Source organism: Amborella trichopoda, chromosome 4 (assembly GCF_054954075.1).
Source record: "Amborella trichopoda isolate Santa Cruz 75 chromosome 4, AtrichopodaSantaCruz75HAP2 v2.0, whole genome shotgun sequence".
In the NCBI taxonomy this organism is placed as follows: Eukaryota; Viridiplantae; Streptophyta; class Magnoliopsida; order Amborellales; family Amborellaceae; genus Amborella; species Amborella trichopoda.
This window is the reverse complement of record NC_142339.1, coordinates 12,235,808-12,256,133: the sequence shown is the minus strand read 5'-3', so window position 1 is coordinate 12,256,133 and position 20,326 is coordinate 12,235,808. Positions and strand designations below refer to the sequence as shown.

The window sequence follows — 20,326 nt, the reverse complement described above, 5'->3', positions numbered from 1 at the left end:
ATTTATGCTTGCTCCACAGACTACCCATCTTAAGGTTGTTGCCAAAGTCCTCAAATTCCTAAAATCATCACCAGGTAGAGATTAATGTTCGCTAATCATGGGCACTTTCAAGTTGAGGCTTATATAGATACAAATTAATCTGGTTCTGTTATGGACTGAACATCAACATCAGGCTGTTCCACTTTTAGTGAAGGTAACCTTATAACTTGAAGTAAAAAGCAGTCAGTTGCGTAGAGGCCGAGTACGAATGCATGGCAGTGACTATGAATTACTTTGATTAAAAATTACTTTGATTAAAAATTCCTCCAAGAGAACCTGCCTTTCTTATGAAGGGGTCGATGTCCCTATAATGTGATAACAAGGCAACTATAATATAGGTCACAATACAATCCATCACAATAGAACTAAGCATATAGAAGTGGATCAACATTTTATTTGAGAAAGAGTTGCTGCCATAGAGGTTTGTCTACCATATACTAAAATAGAAGAACAGCTGGCAGACATTCTTACTAAGGTTGTTGGAAAAGCTTGATTACAAATGATCATAAGCAAGCTGGGCATTACTAATATCCATGCACTAGCTTGAGGGGGAGTGTTGTGAATACCAAAGTTTACATTTATTTTCTCTTGGCTCTTGCATTTAAGTTCTTAGGGATTTATCTGTCTTTTTTCTTTCACAAGGACATAATTGTATTTTCCCCATGCCACCATTGCCCTAACGCCATTCAATGGCTAAGGGAGTGTAAGTTGGTCCTTACTTGAGATGTATGTAAATTGTTGTATTAAAGCACATGGGGAATCTTTGCACATGGGACCACATGGGCTGATCTTCTACAAGGAGCATAGGGTTTGATATTTCGATTGAAACCCTAGGGCTAATGGGAAAATGAAAAGCCCCACTTCATGCCACTTGTCACTCTCTCATCAGTCCCACGTGCAAGTTGCTCATAAGTAGCGAATAAATGTCTCTCTCATTTCAAGTGAAATGAGAGAGAAATTTTCAACCTAAGGGGCACTCCACACCTTCTAGAAGGTTTTCTCTCTTGATCAAAAATGATTTGATGGGTAATGAAGGTAATTAAGCAAATTTCAATTTGATTTGAAATTGAATTTTCAAAATTAAGCGAGGTTTGGTTGGAAAACTTCAATTTGAATTTAGGAGGGAAATTTAAGTTTGAATACTAGGGGTTAATGGCATTAATTTCCAACCCATGATCTATGATAGCTAGACGAGGATGGAGGCTTAGATCAAAGCCCCTTCCACCTCATTGATCTCTATAATCAAGGGCTCTCATTTCTCATCCCAAGAAGTTTCTACACACGCCTCTCCCAACACTAAAAATAGGGGGACTCACCCCTCATTTGCTCATTCAATTCCAAGACAAAGTTATGTTGCCCATTTGTAGAGAGAGAGACCTTAGTGAGAGTATCACACCACATTAGAGTGAGAAAGAGTGCGAGTTTAAGCCATGGCCTCCATGGCTAATAGCCCATGAGTGAAATACTACACCATAAAATCCTACTCCCTTCTTCTTCCCTTTCAACTCGATGGAGCTCATCTTCAACCAAGCCTTCTTCCACCATTAATGGAGCAACAAAGACCTCCTGTTTTGCTGTAATCTCAGCTGTAACTCCAATTTACAGCATGATATTCTCATCCCTTCGATTTTTGAAGCTTAATTTTGTAGACTATACTATGTCATTCTATAGCGTAAAATATACCATATAGTGTACCCTTTGTATCTACTCTCCATTGCACCCATTTGTGAGCATTAAGCCTCCACTATCTTGCTGTAATTTGAGTTATAAGATCAGGTACAGCAATCTAAAGATTCTAAAATTTGGGTTTCACGAGAATTATGGCCTATTAGCAAGTCCATACCATGCTATACCATAGTCCATACTATACCACATTGTCTAAACTCCATATGTACACCCCATGCCACCTATTTGTGTGAATTAAACCTCCATTATCTTGCTGTAACCTGCATTAAAACATCAGTTATGGCAAGATAAGAGTTTGAATTTCATGGAGCTTCATGGCCAATTTTGAAAGTCTACACCATACAATATAGTGAACATACCATACACCAATTGGTCATTATTACCATGTCCATGCTAGCTTTCCATTGCCTACTGTATGCTTACTGAATCTACTGAAGGCAGAGATCCTACTTGAGGTGTATTACTCTCGAAGGGTGACCTTGAGTAAACAAGTTCTATATTTGGCATCCCATGGTTAATTATTTCATAATTGAGTTGCAATCAGTTTGTATCAGTCTTGTAAAGAGAAGGAAAGTAATTTGTATTGAATTTCGATGTATTTGAAAGTGTATCCGATGTAATGGAAATTGTATAGTGTCAGATCTTGTATTAAGCACACATTGTCTTGCTGTAAAACTTCCTTCACTAGTGTAATTGAATGGAAAGTGTGTGAGGGCCATGAGGAAGTCTTTTTCTTCTTTATTTTGAGTTTGTAAGAGTGAATTTGATTTACCAATCCCACCTTGCCGTACTTGTGTTCCTTCATCTGCATGTATTGATTTATACTAGCTCACTCCTGTTAATAATTTTTTTTTAAAAGTATACACAAAAGGCACTAGGATATACATCCAACATTCTAACTAACCACAAGACGAATACCTAAGAGAATTTATAAACCCCTTTTTAATGTCAATAACAGTTCCAATCCAGATTTATTCTCACAGTTTGTTGAGGACTCAACATGGACAATTCCCTCTTACAACCTAATCAACTTCAACCTTGATGTATTGGTGGCATAGAAGCTAGCAAACATGGGTGTAACTAAAGATAGCCTTGCTTTTGGGTTTTCTTGCCATTGTCACTTGTTTTAAATACTTGTACTTTTTCTGGCAATCTCCTGGGCTTCATCGTCAGCCGCCGAGGCATAGAGGTCGATCCTGCCAAGGTAAAGGCCATTGTCCACATGCCCCTCTTTCAGAACATAAACTGTTGTACCCATTAAAAGAATAGTATATTGCATAAGCCTGTATCGATTCCCTCTCATAATAGAAAAGCTAACCAAAAAGAGAACCCAAGTGAGACCCCAACTGCTTATCATCCACTGAACTATTCACAAATTACCTATCAAATATTTTCTAATCATGACAGATGGCGAAAAATATAACAATAAGAAACTTCATACCAATTCCTTTCTCAGGTTTAAATAAATGATTTGGTGGAAGCCTTATCATGATGCCTAAGCTAGTTCATCATCTAGAAATTTAGGCTAATGCTGATATTTATCCTTCTTTGTTTTGAAACAATTCCCCACTAATGATTATTGGAACTAGAAAAAAACCTAAAAGCCATCATAGAAGTTAAATAGTGCCAATTTCTTTTAATTGTATTCACAAGATCTCTTGGACATTGTAGATGCATGTCACGACACATATCAGCAACAAGGAACCAGTACCAGCGAAAATTTCACAAGATTAAAAAAGAATACATAATTTTCCAAAAATATCCAAAGCTAGGTTAAATATCAGTGCAAACAAACAGGCAGGTAAATAAAGTTCACATGTAAATAAAGATCATGCCAAGGATGTAGTGTTTAAAGGCATTTTTCAGCACTTTGGGTCCCCTATGCAAAATAAAAAGAAGCCGGTCAATAAAGCCTTGATTCACGAGTTGAATCCTCGATAGTCTCATAATTGCCCCAGAACAAGTGAAAATGTTCCTAAGGACTCCAAAAAGCCACCTGCCAAGATTTGTCGCAATTTGACATGTCTGAAGCAATGCAGAAAAAGAAACAGCTTCGAAAAAATCAACTTCTAGCACCTTGAAACGGACCCTATAACTGGAACCCTATTATCGGAGTGTCAAATGACTCTGGGACCACCGCCATTGGGTCCGGCATGGTTGAAAACCCCTATGGGTCAAGTTTTAGCTCAATCAAACACTCCAGAACAAAGTTATGGAGAAAAAACTGAAAAGGGGTAGGCCACACGCTATTCCCGTGCGCCCTCCCTACACCAGTCTCCATTAATGGAGACTGGTTTTCACATTTCGAGCAGTAACTTTTGGGAGCCACATCTCCCTCGTTCTGAATCGGATCGAGCCCAAATTTTGGGAGCGTGTTCGTCGCGTCAAAACAAGCGTTTTGATATGTGATGCAACCCATGACGATGCTCGAGCAAGGAAAAAAGCTAGAGAGGTTGATGATTCATGACAAGAGTTGCAAAAAATTCAGCAGCGACACGTCTCACTCGAGCGATCGTAACACAGTGCTCGCACAATAGATTGATGCGAAATCAGTTGCATTGCATGTGTAAGGTCTGAGGTTACATCTGGGCCAAACTTCGCACGTGATGAACGGTTAGGTTTGGCGTACAATGGCGTTAAAGTTGTTGCAAAATTCCAACAGCCGAAATCCAAATTCCAGCCAAAAACCCAAAAGTGAAAAATCCTTGTTTGGGCACGGCATGAAATCGAGCTACGTTTGTTGCAAAACGATCTTGACGGCGTGCTCAGTACAATTCAACGAAAAAATCATGAAAATATGTCAAGAAACGAATGCAATATCGATCAATAGTTTTCAAGTTTCTTACGAATTTTGCGTCACATGATCTTGGCCTAAGAACGCGATTCATAGTTCGAGATGAGTATCAAATCGATCATCATTCCAAACCTAATGAGAAAACAATCATCTTTTGGCTAAACGAGCGTCAGAGCAACCCTGAATCAGCCTTGGAAGATTGCACACGTTCTATGGCAAAGATAGGGACTGTTTTGGAATTTTGATTATTGTTGGGCAGGGGCAAAAATTGTCATTTTGCAACCATTTTTAGATTTTCTTTTAATTCAAATAAATTGTATTTTTTAGCAATTAAGGTAAATTTTGAGCATCCACCCATGTTTTGGGCCCACCTCTATATATATCACATTATACCTCAATGTAAGGACTCTACTTGGATTTAATAAAATTTTCATCTTTGTTCACCGTTGGGTCACGTTTTGGAGAGACCAAGGAGAGAGAAATTTTTGGGTTGGTACCCTGGGTTTCAGGTAATCTCTCTTCCTCTCATTTCATTCTAGATCTGGCCGGCGGTAACCCCAAACCCGGATCAGGCAGCCAACAAAAGGTACCTATCAAAACCAACAGGGTCCCAGCACACAGGTAACCCTACACTAGTGGGCGGAGAGTCTTGCTTCGGCCAACCACACCCAAAGGTCACAAGCGAGAGTTCCCACTAGTGATATGCCTGATCTGCTCAGGGTAATGGCTTTGATACCAAAAATAGCGGAGGAGAATCAATAAAATTCATTAAATAGAAAGAGTAACATTCTAACATAATAGCATTGAATCATAAAATAAAAACAGAAGTATAGAAGCAGAACAGAGATAGACACTTATTCGAAGTAGAGGTGAGAGGCAAACTTAAAGTAGTCCTGATAAATACTTAGGCTTACAACAATCACTCAGAAATCACTCAACTTACAACAATCACTTAGAAATCACTCAGACTTACTAAAACCTTAGCTATGATATGCAGAAGGAAATCCCAAGGTGCCCTCCTTTTGAGGCTTGGTCATCCTTTTATAGAAGAGGGGTGGGCGGACTCCAAACGTTCTTAGGTCCGCACCGACAAGGTAAGATGCCTTTTCTTTCACGTTAAGGCAAAAGCAAATATTCTTGTTGTTTTTTACTGTAGCAACAGTGTTGGCAATAATACTCCTTTTACTATAGCAATAGTGATTGATGTGTTCACAGTCTTCTTTTAACGTCATTTTTGGGACATGTGTCCTGAATGGTGATGGAGTCATACCGTCCCTGATATTTTATCTAATTTAGTTGGGAAAATATCCCCATACAATCATCTTCATTTGGAGGGTCCATATCTTCGGTTTCTGTATCATTTGAAGATGTTGGTATTTAACTTCTACTTCTTCAAGGGCAAAGAGTAATTTTTTCTTGAGCTCTGCTTTTGATAGAGTCGGATTTTTCTGTTGCATTAGAGCAATGTAGTCGGAGAATCCCATATCTGATTTTGGTGAAGAATTCGGAATTGCCTTCATACAGATTTTCTCGGGATCTAGAGAGTCATTCGAATAGTTGTCCCACCATTTAATTGAAATTTGTCTTTGTAGTTCTGTAATATAATCCCACCGATCTAAATCATCTTCAAAAATCTGGTAGGACCATTTTAAAATCCAGGGAACCTGATATAGGGCCATGAAATATATGTGATAGTCTCTTTTTAGACTAGCTTTATTATATTCAGAGAATTTTCTATGTGATATTTGGAATTTTTCTGGAAGTATTTGGTTTAATGATCCCCATAACATGAACCAACTTTTAAACCAGTTTGGAAATTCTGTTAGCTCAGTTATTTTAAACTGCACATACCAGTTGTGTGTATTTTTTGCATTCTGGTAGGCAAAGACTTCGTCCCATGCCTAAATGCATTCAAAATAATGATAGGATTTGATTTTAAATCCTTTGGTAATTAGTGCCCTTGGTTTTAAGGGATTCAAGCCCCAGTCATTATAAGAGATAATCTTATGTATTTGGAATTTCGAATATGCTATTTTCGAGTCATTGTTTCTATAGTGGTGTACTATTGACACCGACCCGATTTCCATTAAAATAGCTTCATACCTTTCTCTACATCTTTCTCCCATATTAGGATGTAGATGATGGAGCAGATATATGGCGGCTAATTCAACAGGGTCTTTTTCCCTGTGTTCATTTTCTATTATGATCAGTGGGACATAAGCTGTATGGAGTTCTATCAGGGTTTGGACTATTATAGCTCAGAGGGGATTGTTGAGATTGTTGAGGAGATATTTGAATATCTTGAACTTGCTTTCTTATTAAAGCATTCGGATTTGATGAGGATGCCAGGGATTTTCCTGGGCTAAAACTATTTGTAGCCAGGTGTTTTTCTGGACTATTATATATAGTCAAGCCTTTTCCTGAGCTATGGACTATATCCATCGACTGTATTCTCAGCTGTTGGCTTCTAATTCCCTCCCTGCAAAAATTCTCTAGTCAAAAAGTCAGGAAGATGATTATTTTTCCCTTGAATATGTTCAATATCAAAATCAAAAGCGGAAAGAATACCTTGCCATCAAGCGAAAATTTGCTTGGCGACGAGATTTTTGACATCCTTTTCTAAAATGTCTTTGGCCGATTTGCAATCAGTCCGGATGAGGAATTTTTTGTTAAGTAGGTCACTTTGAAATTTTGTGACAATGTATTATTGTTAAGACCTCCTTTTTAACAGTAGAATACTTCTGTTGTGCCGGATTGCAGGCTTTAGATGTAAAGCGTATAAATTGTTCCTCATCTAGGATTTTCTGTTTAAGGATACCTCCAAATCCTATTTCAGAAGCATCTGTTTCAATGATTTTAAAGCTGCAGAATTGGATAGAGCTAAACAGAGTAATTCTTTGGCCTTTTGTTTTAATTTTCGGACTGTCATGGTTTGCTCATTAGTCCAATCTGGAGGATCCTTTTATAGTCTTTGGAATAAAGGTTTAGCATCTAAGGCTAAATCTTTATAAAAATTTGAAATATAATGTAGAAATCCTAAAAATCTCTGTAGTTCTTTTTTACCTTTTATGATGTCAGGAAATCTGGAAGCAAATTCAATTGCCCTATCGATAGAAATTATCCTTCCTTGAAAGATATTATGCTCAAGAAACCTAATTTTTTTAAAAAAAGGTTTATTTTTCTTACAGAAACAACTAGTCCGGCATTTCTTATAGCTTTAAAAAATCTATTTTAATGTTTCCAATGTTTGTCAATATTATCAAAATATACGAAGACATCATCAGTATAGAAAATAATCAATTTAGTATATGGATTAAAAATGTCATTCATAATGTTCTGAAATTCTGAAGGGGCATTTTTTAACACAAAAGGCATTACATTCCATTCAAAATGCCTGAAAAGAACATTAAATGTTGTATTGGCCTGGCCTTAATTGGAATTCTCTGTTTGTTAAAGCCTGGTTCATAAAGAAGTTCCACAATGTGTTGCTTTCTATTCCAAAAAGCGTTAGGGATTTCTGCACAAACTTCTTTTTCCAATATCGTTTTGAAGTTATTGATTTTGCTTTGTATTTGTGGAGATGTTAAATTTTCATCAATAGTTTTATACTTAACCTCTTCTTTTAAATGAAAGAGAAATCTTTCTTTTGTAGAAATCTTATTTTTGATGCTATTTATTACATGAATTCTTGGTTTATCAATGAAGTCAAATTTTACTTCATATCCTTCACTATCAACTTTTATCCCAGTATTGTCAATTTTAATGGGATAGAGCATGTTTAAGAAGGGAGTTCCAAATATCACAGGCTGGCTTAATCCTTTAACCATTATAAAAGGAAATTTAAAGCATTATAAAAGGAAATTTAACTGCTGCATCAGATAGTTTATATTTTATTATCATTTTACTACCATCAGCAGTATTCAAAACTTGGGTTGTTTTACTAAAATATTTGGTTGGAACCAGTCCTTTAGTTATACAGTTTAGATCGCCTCCTTAATCGATAAGAGCAGTAGTTTGAAATGTGAAATCTTTTTTTACCACTATTTTTATGATGGTAAACCATCTTTGAGTTATCACTTTATCCAGGAGGTTTACATATTTATAATCTTGTATTTTTCTTAACATATTACAGTTATTGGAAGTTTGTGGAACGTCTATTACTCTTGGGAGTGTATCTTCCATTTCGGGTGGTAACAGATTGTGATTATAATCATGCATTAGATTATTAAATTATTCTTCAGGATTTTCTTCTTTATTCTCACTTTCAATTTTAGTAGCTGCTACTTCAAGAATTTGTACTCTAGTTTTTAGAGTTATCAATTCATTTCGAACCTCATTTATTTCATTTTTTAGATCATGAATTGTAGATTCTTTTTGGTGTTGAGTTTTACTTTGAACCCTTTTCAAAATATCACTAAAGCTGTAATATAGAAACAAGAGTTGGTTTAGGAGCAAGAGAACTTGAAGGTTCTTTGGCCATGTTGATATAATAATTAAGGCTTCTCTTTTAGCCTTAGGGTCACTTATTTTATCAATTAGGTCAATTATAAGATTTTCTTCCTTGATTAGAGTATTTAAGTTTAGGTCCTTCAAAAAATTGCAATGACAATTTATATCTTCAGAATTTGTTTCAAAGTCTGAACTGGAGAAAATCAATTCTTCATCATTTATTTCTACGATGAGCATTTCTTCATCAAAGTTAGAAGATTTTTCAGAATCATCTCTTTTAATTAAGAGGATATCAAATAATTGCTTTTTTATTTCAAGGTCTATTTTTAAAGCATTTATTTTCTTTTTCACACGACATTTATTTCTATATTGTCCTACTTTTCCACAGTTATAGCACACTGGTATTTTCCTTTTTCCCTTTTGTTTAAAGGAGTGATCTTGTAAGAATTTCTTAGGAAAGGTATTTTTCTTTCCTTTTGAATATCTAGACTTTGTCTTTCTAGAATCTCTAGAGTCTCTAAATTTCTGTTTGTGAGAAGGTTTGGAAGTAGGTATTGTATTAAAGCCGAATTGCTCAGAAAAATCTCCCAATTCCTATTTCCCCGTCATTCTTTGTTTCTCCAATCGTCTTTTCAATTTTAAGTCTGTGCATAAAGCAGACCTTCAACACATATTTCTGCTGATAATTCTCCGAGTGTGTATAAAGAATAAAGAATAATTCCTCCATGCTTATTTTTCAATCTTATCTTGACTTTTTCTCCAAACAAATGAAGAAGTCCAGCAATGAATTTTTCTTTCCAATGGTCAGCTTTACTATCTTCTCTGGATAGCAGTCTGGAATAAAATACATCTTTATACCATTTGAAATATGAGAGAGTTGGACAATGAAGATTTGAAAATAGATCCTCATATCTAACTAATAAAAGAGCCGTACTCCCCACAAAGTGAAGTGTGATGGTATATATTAGAGTATTTACTGCATCTCCATCAGCAACTATGTTCTCAAGGACCTGTCCTGGTCCTACCTCACTTTTAACAGCCCATTGTTTGGTAGCATTTAGGATTTGATTTTTTGCTTCTTCGTCCTTATGAAAATCCCACCATCCTCTAAGCCATCCAGCAAACCCACATATAATAGCTTTAGCAATTTTGTGGTCTTGATTTCCACTTGCTTTACATGCGATGGCATACATAGTCATATGTTTCATGAGATTGAGAATTTGATTCTCAGACATCCCATCAATATTCCAATTTACATCCTAAATAGGAGACTGAGGTAGTAATGAGGTCATCTTCTATTTGTAGATCTATAGGAGTGGGCCTAGGATAATACATCCTTGTTGGGGCTACAGGCGTAGTCTTTTTCCCATAGTCAATCCTATTAATCTCCATGCTTTCTGATTTACAAGCTTCTTCTATTTTAGATATTTCAAGATCAGAAAATTTTTTGTCTTGTTGAAGCACTTGGACATTACCTGATTTTCCTTTAATATCTAATTTTTCAAATCTTTTCATCATCTCATCTACCAATTCTTTATTATCTTCTTTTCTTTTAACTCCTTGCAGGTTAAATTTTCCTGTGGCAATACTCGGAGGCAGTTTGAATAAAACTGCACTCTTTTCTTTATCTTCTTTCTTCTCTTGAGGTTTTATTTTATTTAAGACGTTTTCTATTCTATTGGTCTGTTTCCCTATAGTCTGTAGGAATAGAAATGTATAATTATTTTGTTCTATTATATGGGGTATGGCTTCAATTTTAGCCATCTGGTTATTAGAATCTTTTGGTCCAATTTTGAAAGGTGAAGCTTTTATGTCTTGTTTTTCTCTTTTTAGATTTAGACTAGTTTCAGGAGGATGGATAGTTTCAATGCTTTCTCCTTTAACTGTATGAAAGGTTTGAAAGGTGTTTTGGGCAGTATTAATATTCTGGATAGTATTATCTTGAAATTCTGGGTATTTTACACCTTCCTTCTTGAGGATATATCTAAGCCATTTAAAAAATTTTATATTTATTTTATGTTGTATCATGAATCTACTGAATTTACTATGAAAGAGTTCTTTTAATCTTTTACTAAATTCTTTGAGGAACCATTCCCTTATTTGTTTATTTTCTTTAGACAAAAAATCCCTTTTTACCCATTCTTTATCTATGACAAACTTATCTTGGATTTGAATTGTCAAAACTTTGAAATCGAATTCAGACATGGTTGGCTCATCAGGCTCAGTCTGAAAAGAACTGGGAGTATTTACAGTATAGACTGGATGTTGTACCTATTTTTCATTTTTTCTTAATCCTTTTAAAATGATTTTGTCATCATGTACTTTTTCATAATTAGATTGAAGTACTGAATAAGTCGAACTTCTAGAAGGAGTATAAGTTGAAGGTACAGTATTCCTGACATAGAGCCTAGGAGTTGAAAAGAATTTGGAACACTCAATCTAGTTTTTCTAAGAGATGGAAGATGAATTTCAATTCCTCCATTTGGATATTCAATTTTTTATTCAGGCTCTTTATTTTCGGGAATAGGTAAACGAGTCTCAGTTTGTAAAGACCAATTTTTCAGGTAAGTTTACCTCCTTCCAGCATATGCTTTAGGCGTGACAAGATTGGATTTTTCCATATATGTTTGAAAAAATATTGTTTGTCCCTTTTTGTCCATTACTCTTGCATTAGGACAAAGTGTTCATGACCTTATAACAAATTCTATAAACAAAAGCCAAATTCTGGGATCCGGGGTTTATGTCAAAACCTTGAGTTTTAAGGTTAAGGGTTAGCACTTTTAATAAATTCGGATCGGATAAGGATACAGAAAAATTTGGAAAGCAATTGAAATATATGGGTCCATTACATACGCTCGACTCAACGATCCCTAAAAGAGAGTCATTGAATCTTCTATGTCTACTATCTCTTAGACAAAGTAAAACCAAATTGTTTAATCCTTCTCTAGTTAATGGTTTTACTGCTATTTGTACAAGACCTATATGAAGATAGTTATAACCCCTTTTAATATGATCTGCAATCATTCTAGTTGAAAAGAGTTGAAATCTTGATTTTCCATAACTGAGAGAGTTTCTTCAATCGTTTTTATTGAAAAACTGCTTTTAAACTGAAATGTTCCCTTCTTTCTTTCTCTCTCGTCTTCCTTCTTTCCATAACAGACACTCGACTCAAACGTTTTTATTGAAAAACTGCTTTTAAACTCAAATGTTCTCTTCTTTCTTTCTCTCTTCTTCCTTCTTTTTCTCTCTTCCTTTTTTCTCTCTCCCCTTCCTTCTTTCTCTTTACCCTTCTTTCTTTCTCTCTCTTCTCTTCTTCATTTCTCTCTTCTTCTCTCTTCTCTCTTCTCTCTTTCCTTTCTCCCTCCATGTTCTTTCTTTTTCTCTCTCTTCCCTTTCTTTTTCTCTCACCTCTCTTTCCTTTCTTTTCTTCTCTGTCATGCACGGCAGTATCTACTGCCAAGCATGACATTTTCCCCCTTCTGTCAATCTCTCTGGGATGAGTACAGTGAGCCAAGTACTCTCCCGAGCAGCGGGTAGGGCCTCTGTCCAAATTCCTTCTCTTCCCGTCATGCATGGCGGTATCCACCGCCGCGCATGAAATCTTTCACCCCATTCTCTGACAAAGACACTGACCGGGCCCTTTCCCGAGTGGCGTGTAAGGTCATGTCTGAATCCCTCTTTACATGCACGGCAGTGCTTATTGCCGCGCATGTCTTTTCTTCTCTCTCTCACTCGTCATACACGATGATGCTTATCGCTATGGATGTCTCTCTTCTCTCCTGTCATGGACAACAGAACCCATCACTGTCCATGTTCTCTCTCTTTCTCTCTCTTGTCATGGATGGCAGAGCCTATTGCCGTCCATGTTCTTTCTCTTTCTCCCTCTCTTGTCATGGACAGCAAAGCCTATCGTCGTCCATGTTCTTTATTCTTCTCACTCTCCTATCATGGATGGCAGAGCTTATTGGTTAGATGCCTCGATCTCGCCCCTGGATCTAGATGATTTGGTGGCACGTGTTACCAGTTTCAAAGAAATCCAAGGACTTGAGACTGCTCCCTCAGGAACCTTATTAAGAAACATGGACAGGTATACCAACCCGTGAGAGAAGAATTTGATGTGAGGTGGGACACACCTCACCTAGGTCCGTGACTCACTGGGGCTAACTCGAACGGGCGCCCTCTTAGATCACAATAGAAAGCCCCTCAGTCCTACAACGGGTTCGAAATCACCTCCCTTGACCTGTACTTTCATGTTTTTGCAATCACACGCACATGGTTAATTTATAAGACAAATGGGTCAAGGGACCCCACCTTGTCTTTGAGCGAATACACACAGACGTGCACATTCAAAAGAAGAAAGGGAAGAATAATGAGATGAAGATCGAGGTGATAAAAGGAGAAAGAAGAAATATAATAGAGGAAAGAGGAGAGAAGAAAGAGAAATTTGACCAAGTGGGTAGACTGACACAGTGGCTAGACAAGTAGAGAAATTTGACCAAGTGGGTAGACTGACACAGTGGCTAGACAAGTATAGTGCCTAACTTGGCGTGGTAGCAAGGCGGGCATGGTGACTTAAACCGGCACGACGGCTCTGGCACAATGACTAATCTAACGTGGCAGCAAGACGAGCACTGTAACTCTAACCGACACGATTGCTAAACCACTCGATGACAAGACCGTTATGATAGTGCTAGAGTTAGCCTATCCCTTGATCAAAAGAGAGGAGGAGAGAGAGAAGGAGAAAAGAATGAAAGAAAAACAAAGAAGAAAGAGAGAGATTAGAAGAAAAGAGAAGAGAGGGAAGAGGAAAAAGAAAGGAAGAGAGAAAGAGAAGAGCAAAGAAAAGAGAGAAGAGAGAAGAAGGGAAAAGGAGAACATAATAGAGAGCAGAGGAAGAAAAGAAGGAACAATGAGAAAGAAGAGGAACAATGAAGAGAGGAGAAGGAAGGAGAAGAGAGAGAAGAAAGAAAGAGAGATGAAGAATAAGAAAAAAGAAGCATGGACGACGATGGGGTTCTTCCGTCCATGCAAGAAGAGAGAGGAAAGAGAAAGAAGTATGAAAGGCGATGGGGTTCCGCCGTCTATGACAGAAGAGAGAGAAAGGGGAAAGAAGCATGGACAGCGATGGGGTTCTACCATCATGATAGAGGAGAGAAAGAGGACAGGAGGGAAGAAACATGGACGGCGATGGGTTCCGCCATCCATGACAGAGGAGAGAAACAGGAGAGAGAAAAGAATGGACACACGCGGCTTTAGGCATCATCGTGTGTGTCAAAAGAGACTCAAATACGACCCGACCCGCCACTTGGGAAAGGGCCCGATTCTGTGCCTTTGTCAGAGGAGAAGAGAAGAAACGTCACACGCAGCGATGAGGAACGCCGTGCGCAACATGGGAAAGAGAAACTTATACAGAGGCCCGATCCAACACTCGAGTTAAGGCCCAGCTCACTAGATCGATTCCAGAAGATAAGAAAAAAAGGGGAATGTCATGCACGACTACGGGTAACGTCGTGCATGACTGGGAGAGAGAAAAGACAAAATAGAGTGAGAATAGGAAAGAAGAGAGAGATAAGAAAGGAAGTAAAGAGAAGAAAGAAAAGTAAAGAGAGAGAAAGAGCGAGAGTTTAGGAAAGAGAGAGAAGAAAGGAAAATAGAGAGAGAAAGAAAGAGATTAAAAAAGAGAGAAGAAAGGAAAGTAAAGTGAGAAAGAAAGAGAGGAAGAGGGACACGGACGGCGCTGCCACTGCCGTGCATGTCAGGAGAGAGAGAAAGAGGCAAAAGAAGCATGCACGGCGCTGCCACTGCCGTGCATCTTGAGAGTGAGCAGAGAGAGACAAAGAGTAGAGAAAGAGAACAAAGAGAAAGAGAGCAAAGAGAGAAAGAAGCAGACGGGAAAAAATAAGGAAAAAGAAGAGAGAAAGAAGGAGAGGCAGAAAGAGAAGCACGCACGGCATTGCCACTCTCGTGCATGTCAAGAGAGAGAAAGGGAGAGAGAGAAAGATAGACATGCATAACTGTGCATGTCAACAGAGAAGAAGAGAGGGAAGAAGAGAGAGAGAAGAAGAAGAAAGAGAAAGAAAGAAGAAAAGAAGAAGAAAGAGAAAGAACGAAGAAAAGAAGAGAGGAAGAAAGAAGAGAAAAAGAAAGAAAATAAGAGGAGAGAGAATTACCTTGACCTAGGGGTATCCGACCTGTTCTTCTCTCTCCACTCTCTCTCTCCTATACGTGGCCCTCAACCTCAAAGCTTAACTCTAATTTTTATTAATCCCATTGAAGTTCCTTTACAATGAGACATAACATGTATTAATAGAGTTGGGCTCAAAACATGGGTGGATGCCCAAAACATATCCTAATTGCTAAAAAATTCAATTTATTTGAATTAAAATAAAATCTAAAAATGGGTGTAAAATTACAGTTTTGCCCCTGCCCAACAATACACAAAATTCTAAAACAGTCCCTGTTGCATCCATGTGTATTTTTCTCTTCTCTTTCTCTCCTCTCTTCACTTTTCTTCTCTCGTTTGACCAGAGGACAGTTAAGCCTTGCGCTGCCAAGTTAGTCTTGTCGTCGAGCAGTTTAGCCGCAGCGTCAATCTAAGTCACCGTGTCCATCTAGCTGCTACGTCAAGCTAATCATGGAGCCAGATTAGACAGTGTGTTGGTTTTGTCGTTGAGTAATTTAACTGTCATGCCGATTAGAGTCACCGTGCCCGTCTAGCTACCACGCCAAATCAGCCATCCCACTAGTCTTGCCCCTATGTCAGTCTAGCTGCTTGGTCAAATTTCTTCTCTCTTATTCATCTCTTTTCTCCTCTTCTCTTCCCTTATTCTATTTCTTCCTACTGTCTTTCTCTCTCTTAACCATATTAACCTCCATTCATGTTTAGAACACACATTTCATCTTTAAAGTACTAGTTGACAGCCATACCAATCTTTAAAGCCATTTCTTTAAAGTACTGGTTGAAAGCCTTACCAATCTTTTGAGCCATTTCTTTACAGTACTGATTGAAAGCCATACCAGTCTTTAGAGTCATTTCTTTAAAGTACTGGTTGAAAACCATACCAGTCTTTAGAGCCATTTCTTTAAAGTACTAATTGAAAACCGTACCAGTCTTTAGAGCCATTTCTTTAAAGTACTGTGGTTGAAAGCCATACCAGTCTTTAGAGCCATTTCTTTAAAGTGCTGGTTGCAAGTCATACCAATCTTTAAAGCCATTTTTTTAAAGAGCTAGTTGAAAGTCATACCAGTCTTTAAAGTTCCTTCCTTGGAGTACTGGGTGAAAAGCAGACTAGCCTCTAAGAGTTTATTTTTCTCCTCTTCGAGAAATTAGTTGAAAGTCATACTAATCTTTCATTTTGTAATATCCCCCCCCCCCCTTTCCTCTCATCTTTATTCCACTCTCTTTTCTTCGTCTGGAAGATCAGTGAACATCAGACTGGTCTCCATCTCTTTATTCTACCCCTCGAATGTACGCTCGTGTGCATTCACTTAAAGGCAAAGTGAAGTCCTCTGACCCACTTGTCTTGTATATTAACATATGCGTGTGCGATTATAGCAACAAGAGAGAATGGGTCAATGGAAGCGATTTCGAACCAGCCATAGGCTTGGGGGGCTTTCTATGGTGATCTAAGAGACGCCTACGCGTGTCAACCTAAGTGCATCATGAACCCAGGTGCGGTGTGTCCCGCCTCACACCCTAATTCCTCTCTCACCGGTTGGTGTACTTGTCTTTGTTTTATACACAAGGTTCCCAAGAGTGCAATCTCAGGTCCTAGGTTCTCTTTGAAACCCGAGACATGTCCCACCAAGTCAACCCGATCCAACGGCGAGATCGAGGCATCTAACCATGTAGCCACAGGATAGTTTATAAATTCAACAAAATAGAGGTACATTTCCAGAAAAGCTTATCAAAGTCTTTTTTACAGTTAAAGAAGATTTCATTTCCCACAAAATTGATTTACACATATAAATCCATCCAAGTACAAATTTGAGCCTATTTACATCAAAATAGACAGTAGATTCTAGCCTGATAACCTCTATAGTTTAAAACCAACTCAGCAACTACTCTGGCAAGTGCCTCAGCCTCCTGATATGCCTCACGAAAAAGATGGTTAAAAAGTAAGTGTCATATCTAAGTCAAATATTTAGCACCAATGGACCATTAATGCATCAGTATCAACATTACACACTCAGTATCATAAAACTTCTCAAAACACACATTTCAGCGTTCAATCATCAAGAAAGATCCAAACCTAGATTGATTTTCCGCACAAAAGAACACATATACAAACCAATAGCAGGGCTATATATAAATCCAAATACACAGATCAATATGCAGAAAAAAGAGTCTACATCCAATTAAATTTCAGCACAAATGATCAGGTGTACAAATCAAGAAGAATTTTATGCAGATAGAAGCATGAAAAATCACAAAAATATTGACAATGTACATCAATTTTCTCTGAAACAAAATAGAGAGAAAGAGATTGAGACGAACAGAGGGAGAAAGAGGGAATACCTTTCCTGGCCAGCAGTGTCCCAGATCTGAGCTTTCACAGTCTTGTGTTGAATGACTAAGGTTCTCGTTTGAAACTCCACGCCAATGGTGGCCTTTGAATCGAGGCTGAACTCGTTCCGAGCAAATCTGGCCAGGATCTGAGACTTGCCCACGGCTGAATCACCAATAAGAACCACCTTGAACACGTAGTCGATCTTCTGGCTAGGATCGCTCGCCATAGTTACACACTACCGAGATTCTCTCTCACTAGCCTCCTTCTCTCTCTAGAATCTCCCCCTCTTCCTCTCTTTATGACACAGGAGATAGTGCGGAGATATATCTCGGTTGTTGTACCCCAAACCCAAGGAGAGAGAATGCAAGAGACTGCAAAGCCCAGATCTCGACTATCTCTCTCTACCCGTCTCTCTCAGCCTCGAATCCAAGTACTCTGCGGAGTAGGTATTTATATAGAGTTGGACGAAAGTGACGAAATCTCTGCTCATCGATCCTGATCCGTGTCTCTCTCATTATTCCGACCAAAGTCCCACCTGTGTTTTAGTTGCATTTTTTTACTGTCCCCTCTCCATCCAGCTCATACGCATTATCTTTAAGTAGAGCGAATACAGTGTGTTACCGCGGACGTATTCTGCAAATCTTCTCCCTCTAGCCTGAGTGTCGAATTTAAAATTTTGTCACCCACTTTAGAATCACTTTCAATGAAAGAAAATTGGATTTTTAGTTTCTAAACACTTAAATCATCATCATCCAAGTTTTATCCAACTATTTAAAGTCGGTCATATGAATCTATCAAGGGTCATACTCTCATTAACTATGTGACCTATATTTTCTCACTAATTCTATTTAAGTCATTTTGGGTCGTCCCCATGTCTTTTAGAGTCTTACACTTAAACCAAATCGCATCTTTTAACCGGTATTGTATTAAGCCTATGTAAAATTAGATGGTATACCCAATGTTGTCAGATTTGCTTTGGAATCTTCTTCTGTTTGGTCAGAAAACTGAATCAAATTAGTTCTTCGGCCAATTCGGAAGAAGACTTCATATTTTTTTTTAAAAAAGTAATATTAAGAAAGTATATATTTATATGTAAAAATATATAAAAATGATAAAAATTTTAAAATAAAAAATCAGTAAAAAAACACTTCTATGCTTCGGCCGACAAGGCCGAAGCTTTAATTGAAGAAGTCGAATCACACCGAAGAGGGCCAAAGCACAACATTGCCTTTTTAAAAGACAATCTTGTGCCTCGGCCAAAGAGGCCAAATCAAACTGAAGTGGATCGAAGGGGCACATAGCAAGCCAAAGCAGATGCATTGGAGCTTTGCTTTGCTTCGGTCTAGGCTGAAAGTCTAAAGACTTTGGCCTTTTTAGCCGAAGCGAAGCGAATATGATAACATTAAATATACCTAAAATATTTGCGACTCCCTGAAAATTAGATAGTCTATCAAAAAGCACTATTATTATTTTTCTATAGGTGTGGAATATTTGTTATTTGAGATTTATTTAGCTAGTCATGGAGTTTTATCCCCCAATTGTTGGGTCCTAGAATTGCTCCCGAAGATGGAGTTACCTGAAAAGGGGGGAATCTTTGACAATGCTATAATATTTGTCAAAAATATTTCCTACTCCCTTGAGAGTATACTATCTATCCACCCCTTCGGGCAAAATATATGCTTGGGATACTTTTTAGATCTTAGTTTTTGGACATATAAACTTGACAACCCATAGACTAATATCCGCCAAAATAAACTCAAAATAAATAATTTATGTACTAGAAAAAATTAATGTGAGGATTGAATAGAGACCTGTCTCATTTTTAAGAAAAAAATTTATACAAGTGCGAGGCTCTAAGCAATCAAACTAGGGCACACTTCAAAATTTTCACTAGAAGAGGTTATTTTGATGCCCAAATAACTTCAAAATGATCTCTCGACCTCAAGATGAATGAACATGAGAAAAAAAAATAGATTTCAAGTTTTGGAAAAAGTGCATCGTGTAATGCATTTCTGAACTATCAATTTTCAAGATTTTCAAGTTTTCATATAGATGCTTGATCTATACTATTTTTGAAGTTTTAATCTTTATAATTAGAGATGAAAATATATTTTAAAGCTATCACAAAGATTTCCAGTATTGAAACCACATTTCTCGGCATTATTTGAAGGTGTATTTTACTTTGATTGTTTCACAGCTCTATACAAACCGTACCCAATTTTTTAAGGGTTACATCTAAATCGCAAAAATTAAATTTCGAAGTTTTTAATAAGTTTTTCTCCTGAAGATAATCATCTAGTAAAATTTCTCTGTGGTTTTCAAAATTCTAGATTAAATAATTCCTCCTAAATAGGTGTTTTGAGCAAGGGATTAGAATGATCTCACATGAGCATAGCACTCACGCTCATAGTATTTTGGCTTTAGTTTTCCGCTCTTTGTCCTCACTTGCTTTATTTTTATTTTTGAAAAATTAATTTTATTTTAAAAAATTATGCCGATACCTTTATACTTCTGCAGTATTATTGTATTATCCAATTTTTTTGATATTTTATGTAGAGGTCCTCTTGTATTGTGTATTTAATTATTATTTTTAAAAAATTTGCGCCCCAATTCGATGTTAGCTGACTGCTTTTTTATTTTGATTCTTTTATTTTTTTTGGTCTATAGGGTTGTTAGTTGGCTTGGAGCTGTTAGGAGTCGATCCAATGAAACAAATATTAGATAGATATTTAGTGAGTGATCGGTTGTTTGGAACATCAGACTGCATGGCTTCATAAATTTGGAACATCAGACTGCATGGCCTCATAAAATTTTAAATAGGGCTAGTGATCAAATGTTCCAAATATTG

General features: G+C 37.3%; 1 protein-coding gene across 1 annotated transcript in view; it reads right to left on the bottom strand.

Moving 5' to 3' along the window:
* LOC18423172 (ras-related protein Rab11A) overlaps positions 1 to 17,898 on the bottom strand; it is a 29,804-nt gene extending 11,906 nt beyond the window's left edge. Inside the window, exon 1 of the mRNA XM_006827780.4 lies at positions 17,487 to 17,898. Within this exon, the coding sequence (XP_006827843.1) occupies positions 17,487 to 17,704 (218 nt within the window). The 5' untranslated portion in view covers positions 17,705 to 17,898. The remainder of the gene's footprint in view (positions 1 to 17,486) is intronic.
* Positions 17,899 to 20,326: the final 2,428 nt, after the last annotated feature.